Here is a 15,242-nt window from a genome sequence, read left to right as displayed (position 1 = left end):
TATGATGTCTTTTAGGTCCAAAGAGTGTTTGGCATAGCTGCCAACACCAAACATTTAAATTCCCTTCTCATGTCAAAGGTGCAGATTACTACATCAGACATCAAGGTGGACAGTGGCTTTTTCAAAGAATTGCCCTCCCTCAGTTTGTTACAGCTTCTTAGCTGTAGAGGAAGAACACACTTAGAGTTGGTATTTTCCCCTTAATCTTTTTTTCACTTTTAGGTATGAAAAAAATGGATGCTTTGAAGACCTCACCAGGTTTTCTATTGGCTTTTTTGTTCGTTCAATTGATAATTTTCATTGTTTTGTAGTCAGTGTATTTTTTTTCATTGAAAAGCATATCAACGGATTGCATTCCAGCACAATCTCGAAATACTGAAATGTCAAATTTCAGTATTTTGAGACTGAATAGTCGAAAAACCACATACACGAAAACCCACAATCACGAATACTACAATCGCAACCATTCACACACAGACACACACACACACAAACCAGGACATAATCACACATGCACCTACCTAACTAAACAAACATAACACATACAAACACACTTAACCTACCTATAAGCAGGGAGGCAAGCCCCCCCTGCAACCACCCACCCCCCTACTTATATATTCTAACTCCGAGGTCGCACACACACACACACTAAAATCCCTACCCATTATCCTCAAACACACAACACTTACCTGAAACCCATGATAAATCCACAAACTGCACCACACATCATGAATGCGACACCACGATAGCGGCAGATTCGAAATTTGTGGATTCTGCATAGTGTAATTTCAGTTGACTGCACTTTCCACTATTCGGTCTCTATGTACTGAATTTCGACATTTCAGTACGTCGAGATTGTCTAGTGTGTATATATATATATATATATATATATATATATATATATATATATATATATATATATACATATACATATATATATACATATATATATATATATATATATATATATATATATATATATATATATATATGGATTCCATACATTTGGTCGAATTACACTTAGTCGAAAATGATACCAGGCATTGCACTTCACTGAAAGCTCACTTGGTCGAAGTTCATTTGGTCAAAAATTGAATATAGCCCCTGCCCACTGCAGTGCAACCCTGGAGTGAGAATATTAAGGAGGGGTGTGGGGGGCATAGCCCCCCACATAATTCTAATGTATTCACTATTGTAAGAAGGTATATCCATTAGAAATGCATTGATATATATATATATATATATATATATATATTTAGTAAAAACTATTGGCATAAACATATAATAATATATTTATATTTAATTTTAATACAACTAGTTGTAGACATGCACTTGCATAGTGTTATGTACATATAAACACATATGCAAGGATTTTACGTACTTTGAGTAGTAAACACATATGCAAGGATTTTACGTACTTTGAGTAGTTCTTATGATGCAGTCCAAACTCCAAGTTTTAATTAATAGTTTTCTGTTTTTTTTCTAATGTAGCCAGAGTGACAGTATATTTAGGAGTTTTTCTCAGCTATATAGTCAAGAAGGTCACTTAGGACCATCTTTGTACCGAGACCAGAACTTCACTGGGAAAGCACCACTGAGACCTTTTGTATAAGATCTTATCTGGTCAACATCAGACATTATTTATTAATCCCTGTAAATCACCCCAGGCTCACTGGAAACTCTCTCTCCCTCTGGATCACAAGATATTTCAGTACCTGTAATCTGTCCCTATCAAACAGCACATACAATCCTGTATACTACTGGCCTCCCTATTGGATGCTACACATGCTTTGTGTAATCTAGTAGGGACTTACAGGCATTTTTGAAGGCTTCTATACCAAGGTGAACCTCACCTGCCATGTTCTGTCCTGAGCTATTTGACCTTATATATATGTAGTGTGGCCAATCCAGCTCCAGACCACCCAGTCAAAACCAAGATGTTCAAAGCCAGTGAAATGTTAAGATGCCATACAAGACTGTCTCCTTTTCTTAACCTTTTGAATGCTAACCTGTTTTATGTGTTACATTGATTGCGGTTATTGTATGTCCAATACTGGGTTCCAGGACCCACAGTGTGGGATACTACTATCGGTCTTCTTGGTCTGAGTTAGTGTGATGCCACATATTTATCCTACAAAAAATTTTATAAATGCTTGAAATGTTGTTAATACAACATCCTAAAGATGTATTGCCCTCACTGGTGAGATCTGACCACAAACTAATCACCCTGGATATACATTTACCACCTCCACCCCCAGCACAAAAGACTACAGGGAGAAACTTCTCAAAAGCCGACTTTACACTTCCCAAGACTGAGATGGTGTCATTTAAGCCCACAGGGCCAATGGAAACCACATCCCACAATGCTGAATCCTACACAAATGCTTTCTACGGACATCTCCAAGAATGCATGGATCGTGCAATCCCAAATAAAACCAAGACCCTCTCCACCAAAGGAAAGCATCCTGTCTGGTGGACCCCAGCCATAAACAAATTGTATAACAAAAGAAGGAAGCTACTGCAAGACAGAGCAAAATCCCATAAAGGGAAGGCATCTCTGATCAGCACTAGTAGAAAGCTACGTTCTCTCATAAACATATCCAAGGCCAACTTTGAGAGAAAAATCGCCAAGAACACTAAAGATAACCACAATACATTCTTCAGTTATGTTAGAAACCTGGGTGGAAACACTCAGATATGCTCAGAGTTAGTACACAATGACAAAAAATTTACCGAACCCACAGATATTGCCAACATTCTGGCAGACAGGTTCAGTGCAAATTTCTCCCCTCCTTCACCTCCAAAAGAAGAAATACTCATCCCAGCTGAATGTAACCTCCCTGTCATCTCTGATGTCCAGGTGAGAACCACCCTCAGCAAAGCAAAAAACACAGCATCTATGGGACCTGATGGTATCCCCGGCTGCGTGATATGTGAACTCCAAGAGGAGCTAAACCCGCATATAAAAATGTTATTTAACCTTAGCCTTACTACAGGATATGTACATGAACACTGGCGTACAGCAACAGTGGTCCCACTCCACAAGGGAGGCTCCACTACTGACCCTGGGAACTACCGCCCCATAAGCTTGACCAGCCTGGTTTGCAAAGCTATGGAAAGAATTATTATGGAACTCATAAACAACGACATTGGGGACCTACAGACACTTGATCCCACCCAGTTCAGCCTTGTAAAGGGCAGATCCTGTCTTTTGAACGTGGTTGACTTTTTCGAAACAGTCACTAGAGCCATTGATGAGGGCAAGGCAGTCCATACAGCCTACCTGGACTTGGCTAAAGCCTTCGACACAATACCCCACTCGGGGATCATAGATAAGCTAAACAGCTTAAATGTAAATCCATATGTCACAAGATGGGTTGCAAACTGGCTAAAGAACAGAACCCATAAAGTCAAGATTGCGGGAGCCATGTCAGACTCAAAGCCAGTCACAAGTGGTGTCCCACAGGGCTCTGTCCTGGGACCCCTCTTGTTCAGCATTTACTTCTCAGATGTGAAAGCAAACATGGGAGGGTTGTGGCTGACAAAGTTCGTAGATGACTGCAAACTAGGCGCCATAGTCGATACACCAGCTGACACATACATCCTACAGAAAGGCCTCACCGAAACGGACAACTAGTGCCGGAATCACGGCCTTAAACTGAATGCCAAGAAATGTATAGTCATCCCCTTTGGGAAAAACAAAATACCCACAAATTATCACATAGACAGTAACCCACTGAGTACCGAAAAAGTAATTAGAGACCTGGGGACCCAAGTTGATAGTGACCTCTCATTTGACACCCACGTTGCCAAATTGGTTAGAAAGACTTTCTACCTTGCCCACCTTATCATGAAGGGGTTCACATCCAGATCAAAGGAGGTCATTGTGCCCCTGTACTCCTCCCTTATCAGGCCCATGATTGAGTACAGTGCCCCATTTGGTATGTACCTCACCCGGCACTTACAACAGCTGGAGAGACCCCAGAAGTACCTCACCAAGAGGATCAAGGGTCTCCAACATATGCCATATGCTGCCAGGCTAAAGAAACTCCAGCTCTATTCAGTAGCATACCACCTGCTCAGAGGTGATCTGTGCTTGACGTACAAGGCCATGTCCAACCAGGAATTGATGGACATGCTCCACCTCAAAAAATCAAAATCCATAAGAACCATGAGAGCCAAAGATTTAAACCTCAGTACAAATATGAATAGAACATGCTGGAGGGACAGATTCATAACTCAGAGGCTTCCCATACTCTGGAACAAAATCCCAGTCCATGTTAGGCAGAGCCCCTCACTGACTCTCTTCAAGAGAAATCTTGACGAGTGGATGGGAGATCGTAGGTTTACCCCAGGGGTCACCCCTGTGTCGCTACTTAACAGAGGCACAGTAAACTAATTTTAATAAGTAAGGGGGTCTTCAATGTTTCACTACTAGACAAAGGCACAGTATTCTAAATTTATCCTATACACCTTAGTACCACTACATGGGGTGGCGAAAGCCACATCTATAGGGCTAGGCTTGCAAATGCCCCAGGGCAGATAGCCTAGTACTAAACTATGAAACTAAACTATGAAACTATGAAAATAACATTAGATAAAACATATATAGCACATTTAAACAAGATAAAGACGTTAGCACTGGTCATATTGCTGCAAGATGTTTGCAAAATAAAACTTTGCCTAACTCATGTCTGGATTTACCTCTGCAATCTACATATTCTAGTTCTGCGGAGACATGACTGAAATCAGTCAGTACTGTTAATGATGTAACTTTACTTGGATATGGAATTATCACTGCTAATATCTGACAGAAATCATGATCCTGATGATGGTATAGCAATCCTTTTATGGGAACAACTTGCATGTATCCTGGCTGATAAGCAGTTAGCACACTCTTCCCATAGATGAGCCCCAACTGCTTGCTTCTGCCTGTGCCTACATTGCACCAGAGACTTGCTCAGCTGTAGAGAATGAGCCTTTGCATTAGCTATTCTACGCTTTTTTTTTTTTTTTTTGCTCTGATGTAATAATGGGGTGCCTTCAGTAATGACTGAAAATCACCCATTGATGATTGCAGTTCTCCTCACATTTACCTATGTGGTTTCACTCAATTGGGCAGACTTCCTGCACAAACACTTAAGATATCTGGCATAGAGAGAACTCTGGAATGGAATATTTTCCCGCTAGCTAAATGGGAAATTCTTTAGGAGATTAGAGCTGATATTATTTTCCTTCTGTGGAACTGTACCAAAGCCACAAAATTAGGAGATGCTGTTCCTTTAAAAGCACAGAGAACTTTGTGACAGCCACTCTTAATTCCACTCTTATTTCTGTAGACTGGTCACCTTTATTCTGTTTGCCACTTGATAATGATGATGTTTGGTTTTTCGGCTTTTCCCGGTTAGGAGTCTCCACAGCGAAACTCCGGTCCACTAATGATTGGCAGTAGATTTTTTATGGTGCCAAGTTGCCAGCCCGGCACCCAACTTTTAGCGAAGGCACACTCATTCACGCCTGTTTTTCGGAGGCCACTCGACTGCGGGGAGGACATACAGACTCCACACAGAAGGCACTCCAGCCGAGAATCGAACAGGAGAACCTTTTGCTGTGAGGCAACAATGCTACTGCTGTACCACTGCGGCTTATCTGTTTGCCACTTGATGATGCAGTGCCATTTTTCATATTTACTTTTATTATTAGCCTAAACAAAATGTCCTGTCAATGGGAAAGATGTTTTACATCTACCACATTACCATGGATTAAACCTAAAACCAAATCATGGATGTCAGAAAGAGATCATTTATGGGACATGTATTACACTACTAAACTCTATGCTGAACTTGTAAAATGTAAAGAAGTTAGGAATAAGGCAAAATATGCCATTCTTGACATCCGGAATCTAAAGAGATTTTAGAGGAAGATTGACCATCTTCTTTATTCTGATCATAGCTCTGCTAATTTACCTTATCCTCCACAAAGGATTCTGATATTTATTTTGTGGACATTTTTATGATTCTCTGAAAAATTCTGACTAATGAAGCCAATACTCAGTCTAGTATCCCTCCTTGTCTTGTATCCATTGTATTTACTCTGAAAATATTGCTAGTTGCTGTAATATTCAAGTGTCTAAACAAACTGAAACCCAGGTCTGTTGCAAGGGATGAATACTCAACAGAATATGTGAAAATCTAGCCAATACTCATAAATTTTTCCATTAAGGAAGGTCAAGTCACCCCTTCTGGTAACATGCACTTGTTGTACCCAGGACTAGCAGGAGTGGGGCAAGAGGAGCATCTGTCCATGGTACAAGCAGATAGGGGTTGCTATTGGTGCTTTAGTTTAGGTGCCAATCTGTTCCTGTGTGAAAGGAATAGCTGCTGTAACAGCAAAGCATTTAAATAGCTGTGCTATTGATCATGGCTGCTTATGTGACATTCAGTGTTTCTAATGAACTGTAGCAACAATCTCCTGGATATATTTTAGCAGAGCTCCTTGCTGTAGTTAATAAGAAACACTAAATATCATTTAAAGGTGATATTGTGTAACTCAAAAAGCATAATTATGATATCTGGCACCCTGTGCTATTCCCAGAATTAGTGCCTCGCCCAAAGTCGGGGATCAAAACAAAGGTGTTTCTCACAGTTTAGGGCCAACAATAAAATGTCGTTTGCCACAGTTGAATCACTACACATAGAGTGCTTCACCTTTTCAGCTATAAATGCAAATGCAGTAATGCCTTTCATTTATTAAGCTATAACATCCTTGTGACTTCATAAAGAAACGCCAGCACTGCACTCACACACCATTGAAACCTGCTGATCATTCCCTGTAACCGCTTGCTTCCAGGACAGTATCCCCTCTTGCCTCACACTAGTTACAGCTCTGATGTAGCTCGACAATATTTAATAAATTCAGATACTGCCTCAAACTTCCAGCTATGTACTGTGTACTTTGACCTCTTAAAAGCATTTCACAATGCATTCCTTTATTCTAAACTCTTGGAAATGTTGACTAGTCGACTGCCTACCCTTGTTATCCCTGCCTTTTTAATTTCAATCTCATAGCTAAGAGTGACATGAATTCCTTTTCGTTTTTCTGCATTTTAGATGATCTGTGTTAGTTGCAGTGCTACATACATACTTGAACAAAGTAGTAATTCTTTCTGAAAGCTGGCCAGCTGGCATGATGACAGGACGTCAGGCCATTGCCAATGCTCTGGATTTTATTTGCAAGCCTGGAGTAAGAGGGATTGGTCAACTCTTCTATGCTGGAGTTAAATAGTAAGGAATCTAGTGTCTTAGGAGCATCCCTTGATGGAGACAAGCGGCCTGTTCTGAGTGATCAAAACTATGTTTGTTGGAGTCTGACATTTGACACCTTTATGGTAGAACCTAATGTGTATACTCATAAGAATGACTCTGGCATTTGGCATGATGCACACCTGTACAGAGCCAACTGCGGGAGCTAGGTAATAAGAATATTTCTGTGACCTAATGTATGGTATAAGCAATCAAGTAGTTCCTTTGTCTCATTCTAGCCGGGTGCTTTGTAGTCAAGGCTAAAGGGTCATCGGTGTTTACTGGGCTAATGACCACAAGGGCCTTTTTAAGCCCAGCCATGCATCCCAAATCTCTGACAAGTTCTGATACCCTTGATAAGTGTAAGCATGGGCCTGGGAGATGAACCATTTACAGGTTGCCTGTTTGCATTAGAGACATAGGTGCTAAACCAGGGATGACTTTCCAGTTTCTCATCCAGTTGTCCAAGTTGCACTTGAATTGGTTCAGGGAGGAACTATGCTTCACATGGCTGGGGAGCCCGTTCCATAGACAGGGTAGTCTCCGGTATACATATCTATCTGTCCAGCAGGTCCTAGTTATATCACAGGCAAGGTTTAAGTCTTTAGAATGGGTAATTCTGGTGTTGTTTGTGTTGTTGATTTGTAGGTGGTCCATCAGAGTGGGACAATGCCCTGTATGCCAGGCATAGCTCTCCCCTCAAAAGCCTGTAAGAGACAGAATACAGGGATACGGCCTTGAGGTGGTCATGGTAGGCAGTGTGAATGATTTTGCCATCATCCATTGCTTTAGTGACATTCTCAAAGAAGTCCACCAGGTTGAGTAGGCATGATCTGCCCTTGACGAAACCAAACTGGGTTGGGTCCAGTGTCTGGAGGTTTACTATATCTCTGTTGATCATCTCCAGGATAATTGTTTCCATGTCTTTACATATAAGACTCTTAAGACTTATGGGTCTGTAGTTGGCCCACCTTTGTGCACAGGGATGACTGTTGCCTTTCTCCATTCATGAGGCATGAAGCCTGTTTGGAGGCTACAGTTAAATAGTAATTCCAGAGGCCCTGATAGGTCATGTTTCATGCTATTTAGAAGGTATCCAGGGACACTGTTTGGGCCCATTTATGCAATGTTCTTGGTGTTAGAGAGAACAATAAACATCTGTTCCCTAGTGAGAGTACTGGGAGTTATATTTGATGATATTTCCTGAGGGAAAGTTGAGGGGGAGAGAGGAGTAATTTTGGAGCTGAATTTATCAGCCAGGAGGTTTGTTATATCTTCTGACTCAGTATAGGTGGCTCCATTTGCAATGAGCTCTGCACACAATTGTGTATTGCCTTTGAGGTTGCGGACATAGCTAAAGAATGCTTTGTGGTTGTCCTTGGCCTGGGAGGCCACACTTACCTCAAATTTGGCTTTGGTAGACTTTATTTGTCCTCTGAGTTGTTTTAGTTTGATGAGAGTGCTTTTATCCTTCTGGGTGCTGCACCTCCTAATTTTTGCCATGATTTTCTTCCTCCTGTTATAAATCCAGTTGATTTTGTGATTCCACCAGGGTGGCTTGTTTTTTGAGTTAGTAGTTCTGTACTTCTTCCTGGTAGGTACAGCTGCCTCAATGCAGCTATTAACATGCGTGTACAGGGTTTCTGTGAACAGTTCTGCAGAGGCAGAAGTATTCTCCGGATTTATAGGAGCTTGAACTTTTGCCAGGTTCTCACTTAATAGCAGAAGGTTAGCCTTAGAATACTTCCTGAATATTCCTGGTTAATCTGGGATTCCAGGTTTTATTTTTACTTCAAAGGAGACCATTTTGTGGTCTGACCTTACCAGAGAAGGCATTACAGTAGGGGCTGTGCAGCACTCTCCCATATTAGTGAGGACCAGATACAGTATGGTTGCACCCCTGGTTGGTATATTGACTATCTGGTCCAGGGAGTTTGTGTTTACAAAATCCAGGAATCTCTGTGCATGTGTGTTTGATGTTGTATAGGATTCACAGTTAATAGTGAGGTAATTAAAGTCACCCGTGAATATGGTATTGGGTTGGATGATTAGTGTTTCTAATAAGTTTAAATGCATGGTATGGGTTTCCTGGGTCATAGAGGGGGACCTATAGCTTGCAAGGAAGTAGTATTAGATTTTACCTATGGTGACTTGAACATGGAGCAGCTCAAGTGCATTGTCCTGTTTGGCCAGCCTTGACGTATATTTATTTTTGATGTAAATAGAGGCACTTACACCTTTAGTCCCTGCCTAAAGGAAATAAATTGCATAGAAAGAACATACTTGACTGAGCCCAAGGATGTCAGTAGACGTGATCCTAGAAAAGATGAAAAAGTGGCTTTAGTCTCTTTTAGTCCACAAGTTGTGAAGTAGTGTGCAAACGTTTGTTTTTGCAGTAGTTGAACCAACAGTACAAAAGATATAAGTAAATATACACTCATGTAGTTATGGCGCATGACAGGCAACTAAGATTCAGACAGTCTCTTTTGTCAAAGTGTTATGCAGCTTTCTTTGTCTTCCATTTTGCTCATGATTATTAAATGTGGTCACTCTTCTGGCTGTAGGTACACCAGAATTGAATGCCTCAGAGCGGAAGGAGCTGGAGATGAAGCTGAAGGAACGAGAAGAATTCCTGTTGCCCATTTACCATCAAATTGCAGTAAGGTTTGCTGACTTGCATGACACACCAGGAAGGATGCAAGAAAAAGGAGTTATTACAGTAAGTAGCCAAGCATGATACTTAGGGGTGGTGGACTTAGTTGTTCCACAGAGTGAAAGAACTAATAGCTATACTCTGTCCATGAGATTTCCCTTTTTTGTATACTGTGTCAGGCAGAAACAGACATGGCCAAATCCTTTCAAAGTTCTGGTTTCTTGTAGATATTTCCTTCTTTGCCTAGTTTACTTTCTTCACAGCTAGTGGAGCTAATAAATCTCTCTGATGCATAGAATAGGAAAAGGCTGAAACTGAGAAAAAAAAACTGTTTTTCTACAAGTGTTCTAATGCAGTTTGCAAGTTGTGAATTAGATGCACGCACACACACACACACACACACACACACACACACACACACACACACACACACACACACACACACACACACACACACACACACACACACAACAGCAGTGTTGATGAACCAAGCTGCAGCAGGGAGCTACTAACACAGCTGGGCTCACCCAACTTCATTATGATTGTTCAGCATCTTCAGTGCATCTCTGATCACATACACTTTTAGTAAAAAATATTTTAATTTTGTTCCATTGCATGGTTCTAGTTTCTTCTTCTAGCACTGTATGTTAACATGCTAGCATAGTGTCATCTCTAAGTACTAATGAATACTGGGGAGGCATGATTTTCCAAATCTAGGCATTCACAGTTTTGACCTGAAGCCTTCTGTCTCCCAGCACAGGTCTCACTGTACTGCCTCTGTTGAATAAAGAGTTCTGTCTGTTTTAGCTGATAATAATCTCTTACATGGTGAAGTATTGTATATATGCACCCTAGCTATAAGGATAAACTTAAGACCTACCTCAACTCTGTCAAGATGGAGACTGTGGAGTGTGCTTAGCACAACATCCTGTTATGTGGTTACTTGCAAAGCCCCATGCTGGTGGTAGATGGAGTCTTGTAGCTTCTCTTCAAATAGCGGGAGATTGAGCTTACACCTGTCATCAGTTAGAGATGAGAACAATGTGAGAGGTGCACTCTTGCAACTAGTTTGAGGGTACAAACTGTGGTGATCATACTACCTCTTTCATGTTAGAGTGTCTGGGCTACACCATGCGTGGCCTGCTCTCTTGAAGCAGTCTGTTGAATCACTGTAGTACAGGCTCAGTCGTTGTACCCAAGACAGAATACTTTTTTTCCCAGGCTTCCTCCTATTCAGGTTTAGGTAGCCAAGGTAGAGTAGACTGATTTGGATCCTCCTGGCCCATAGGAATGACCTTTGTGTTAGACGTGTCTTATTTTTGATGCTTGATAAGCGTCATCCCCACTGGTGAGGGAGTGTACAAGTTAATAGGGCAAGCTAATGCCAGTGTTAAAGTTTGCATATGTCTCACAAGACATAGCACCCCCTCCAGTGAATGCTGCTGTGGGTACTATTGTCTGGTTGCCTGATACATTCTCAATGCCTCTTGCACTGGGCAAGCAGTGATAGTCCCGTTTGGCGGTAGAGGCTGGAGAGAGTCCGATTTGTTATGTTCCCTGAAGGAGACTAAGAGCATTCAAAGGTCCTTGACTCCAAGACTGACATGGGTAGCAGGTTCATAGGTGTGTACTAGGCTAATGGTCTTGGAGCCTTTGCAAGCCTAGCCCATAGAAGTGCCCTGGCATTGCGCCACCCGACGTTAGTTCCCACTGTCAAGTAGAGCCACTGAAGTGATCCCCAGGATGAACTTTCTATTACCCATCCACTCATCAAGATTTCTCTTGAAGAGAGACAACAAGGTGCTCTGCTTGACATGTATGGGAAATCTATTCCAGAGCATGGGCAGTCTCTGGGTGAGGAACCTGTCCCTCCAGCGTGCTCTGTTGATTGTGGTAATGAGGTCTCTGGAGAGTGTGGTGCGGAGGGATTGGGATTTCTTTAGATGTAGCATTTCTAACAGAGCTGGGTCAGACATGGCTTTGTAAGTCAAGCAGAGATCGCCTCTACATAGGCAATATAAGACAGAGAATAGCTGGAGTCTTTTAAGTCTGTCCGTGTAGGAGATGTGTTTAATGCCTAGGATCCTCTTTGTGAGGTACTTCTGTGGCCTCTCCAGCTGTTGCAGGTGTCTAGTGAGGTACATGCCAAACGGGGCATTATAATCGATGATTGGTCTAATGAGGGAAGAGTAGAGCGAGACGATGACCTCTTTCTTCCTGGAAGCAAAACCCTTGGTAATGGGATGTGCCACACAGAAGGACTTTCTGACCACTGTGGCAATGTGGTGGTCAAAGGAGAGGTTGCTGTCAGCCTGAATCGCCAGATCTCTTATAACGCCTTCAGTGTTCGGTGGGCTCGCATCGATGTGGTAATTAGTGGGAACTGAGTTTTTACCAAAGGGGATGACGATACATTTTTTGGCATTAAGCTTAAGGCCATGGTTTCAACACCAGTCATTGGTCTCAGTGAGACCTTGCTGCAGGATGTCTGCATCACTTGGGGAGTTAATAATGGCTCCCAGCTTATAGTTATCTGCGAACTTGGTTAGCCAGAGTCCCTTTTTGTTAGCCTAGACTTCTGAGAAGTAGATGCCGAAAAGGAGAGGACCCAGGACCGATTCCTGTGGGACTCCACTCGTGACTGGTTGGCAGTCTGACTTGACGTCCGCTACTTTCACACTGTGTGTTCTATCTGTGAGCCAATTTGCAACCTACCTAGTGATATAAGGGTTGATGCCTAGTTTGATGAGTTTATCAATAATTCCTGAGTGAGGAATGGTATCAAAGGCCTTGGCCAGATCGAGGTAGGCTGTATGCGCTGCCTTACCTTCATTCACAGCCCTGGTGACTGAAGTCAACCAGGTTGAGCAGGCATGATCTCCCTTTCACAAAGCCAAATTGTGTGGGGTCTAGAGTTTGGAGATTTCTTATATCTTTGTTAATCAGGTCCATGATGATGTGCTCCTTAGCTTTACATATCACACTCATCAGGCTAAAGGGGTGATAATTCCCAGGGTCTGTAGTTGCTCCCCCTTTATGGAGAAGCATGAGTGTAGCAGTGCGCCATTCGGTAGGGACAAAGCCTGAGGTGAGGCTGTGACTGAACAGGGCACACAGATGTGGTGCCAGTTCAATTTGTAGTTCATGTGGAACACAGCCAGGGATATTATCGGTTCCCATGGAAGCTGTATTCTTGGCCTTGGACAATGCAGCTTTAACCTGTGCTGTGGTAATGCTGGGTGCCTGGCATTTTTCCGGTACTGTGATTGGTCCTTTAGGGGGGGGGAGAGAGGGGTAAAGTTGGCATTGAATCTGTCAGCTAGTATGTTGGCAATATTTATTGGCTCAGTATAGGATGTACCATTGTGCAGTAACTCAGAGCAAGTCTAGGTATTGCTGTGGAGGTTCTTGAAATAACTGTAGAAGGCTTTGCGATTGTAGTGTCTGCCATAATTCTGCCTTCATAGCTGGCTTTAGAGGATTTGATGAGGGATCTCAACTTTTTGTTGAGGTTAATAAGGGAGTTTTTCCAATTTTGGAACTTCACCTTTTTCTGCAGCAGTTTCTTACTTCTGTTGTAGAGTTTATTAATGGCAGGGGACCACCAGATTGGCTTCCTTTTTTTGGAGGAGAGTGTCTTGGTTCTGTTGGGTATGGCTAGTTCCATGCATTTATGTTCATGTTTGTACAGTGCATTGGTGTTTGATTTGGCAGTCATGCAGCTATTTTCCATTGGTATGGGTGCCATGAAGTTAGACACCTCTGTTTTTAGGAGCACAAAGTCAGCTTTGGAGAAGTTTTTCAAGGTGATTATCTTTGTCGGGGATGTGGGTGAGATGTAGATTTCCATGGTAATTAGTTTATGGTCAGATCTGACCAGGGTGGGATTGACTACTGGTGTAGAGCAGTGGTCACCCATGTTAGTAATAACCAGGTCAAGGATGCTGCTTCCTTTAGTGGAGGTCAGAGTGAGCTGGTCTACGCCATTGGAATTCATGAATTCCAGGAAGCGTTGGGCCAGTGTATTGGTGCTTGAGTAGTTTTTCCAGTTGATGGAGGGGTAGTTGAAGTCTCCTAATATGAGAGTGTTGGGTTGGACCTTGATAGATTCCAGGGTGCTTAGGAATGTGGAGTGAGAGTCTAGGTACATGGTTGGGGACCTATATCAGGCTATGACCTGCATTGCTGTCTTACCCAATATTAGTTGTACCTGAAGTATTTCAAATGCGTTATGCTGGGCTACTAGTCTGGAGGTGTGCATATCCTTTATGAATATGGAGATACCACCGCCTTTGGAGCTTTGGTCCATGTTTTGAGGCCGAAAGGTGTGGAATGAGTTATAGCCTGGTAGCACAGGGGTGCTTTCTGCTGCTTTAAACCAGGTCTCCGTTACAGCACAAATGTCGATGTTCTCCATTTTGAGGAGTACTTTGAGCGAGTGCATCTTGAGATTTAGACGTCTAGCGTTGAGCAGCATGACCCTCAAATTGCATTTATTTATAGATGTTATGGTGGTAATTTGGTCTTTGGAACACTTCCTAAAAAGGCACTATAGGGGTGTTAAGAGCCTTGGCCAATAGCCGGAAACCCAGGGGTGACAGATGCAGGCCATCTCTGGCAAAGCACTGAGGTCTGCCAATCATGTCATCCCAAGCAGACAGATACTGGATCCCCTTTGAATGACACCAGAAACTTAGCCATTTGTCGAAGTCAGTCATTTTCTGCTTGTACTGCGGTATCATTCTGGGTGACAGTAGGATACTGCTCAGGGCTAGGGTCATGCCTGTCTGGGCCACATAATCCGAGAACTCCACCATGTCTCTTTTCATGTAGTCCAGGGAGGTGAGTCTCAGGTCATTCACACCCACATGGAAAATGACAGAGTCATACTTGTACTTGTTGTGGAGTGACCTGAGTGCGTGTGTTATGTGTCGGATTCTGGCACCCGATAGACAGCAGACTGTTACCTTCTCCTTATTCAACCTAGTGAGTGGGACATCTGTGTGCTTCACTATTGAGTCACCTATGATTAGTGTATTGGGCAAGGTGTTTAGCCTTAGAGGCTTAGGTTGAGGGGCACACTGTGGAGCTGAGCTATGCATCCTCTGCCTTGTGCTGTGTTGTGGTGGTCGAGTGCATTTCTGTCTTGGATGTCTCTGCTGTTTGGGTAAATTTCTATTGAGAGCCTCCATGAAGGTGGGTATGTGGTTTGTGTTTTTATGTGAGAGCTGTGATGGTGGGTGTTGTAGAGGGCTGTGTGTTCCATGTGGTGTGGTGCAGGTGTTGAC

At 42.6% G+C, this 15,242-nt stretch overlaps 1 protein-coding gene across 6 annotated transcripts in view; it reads left to right on the top strand.

Moving 5' to 3' along the window:
- ACACA (acetyl-CoA carboxylase alpha) overlaps positions 1 to 15,242 on the top strand; it is a 2,143,878-nt gene that overhangs the window by 2,002,476 nt on the left and 126,160 nt on the right. For all 6 annotated transcript variants that reach the window (XM_044054575.1, XM_044054578.1, XM_044054576.1 and 3 more), the window contains one exon: positions 9,866 to 10,020. In XM_044054575.1, coding sequence (XP_043910510.1) covers positions 9,866 to 10,020 — 155 coding nt within the window. The remainder of the gene's footprint in view (positions 1 to 9,865; positions 10,021 to 15,242) is intronic.

The sequence above is a fragment of the Protopterus annectens genome, chromosome 13.part0 (assembly GCF_019279795.1).
Source record: "Protopterus annectens isolate FY-2018-M chromosome 13.part0, PAN1.0, whole genome shotgun sequence".
Classification (NCBI taxonomy): Eukaryota; Metazoa; Chordata; order Ceratodontiformes; family Protopteridae; genus Protopterus; species Protopterus annectens.
Note: the sequence above shows the minus strand (reverse complement) of the source record. Positions and strands in the feature narration are given on the sequence as shown.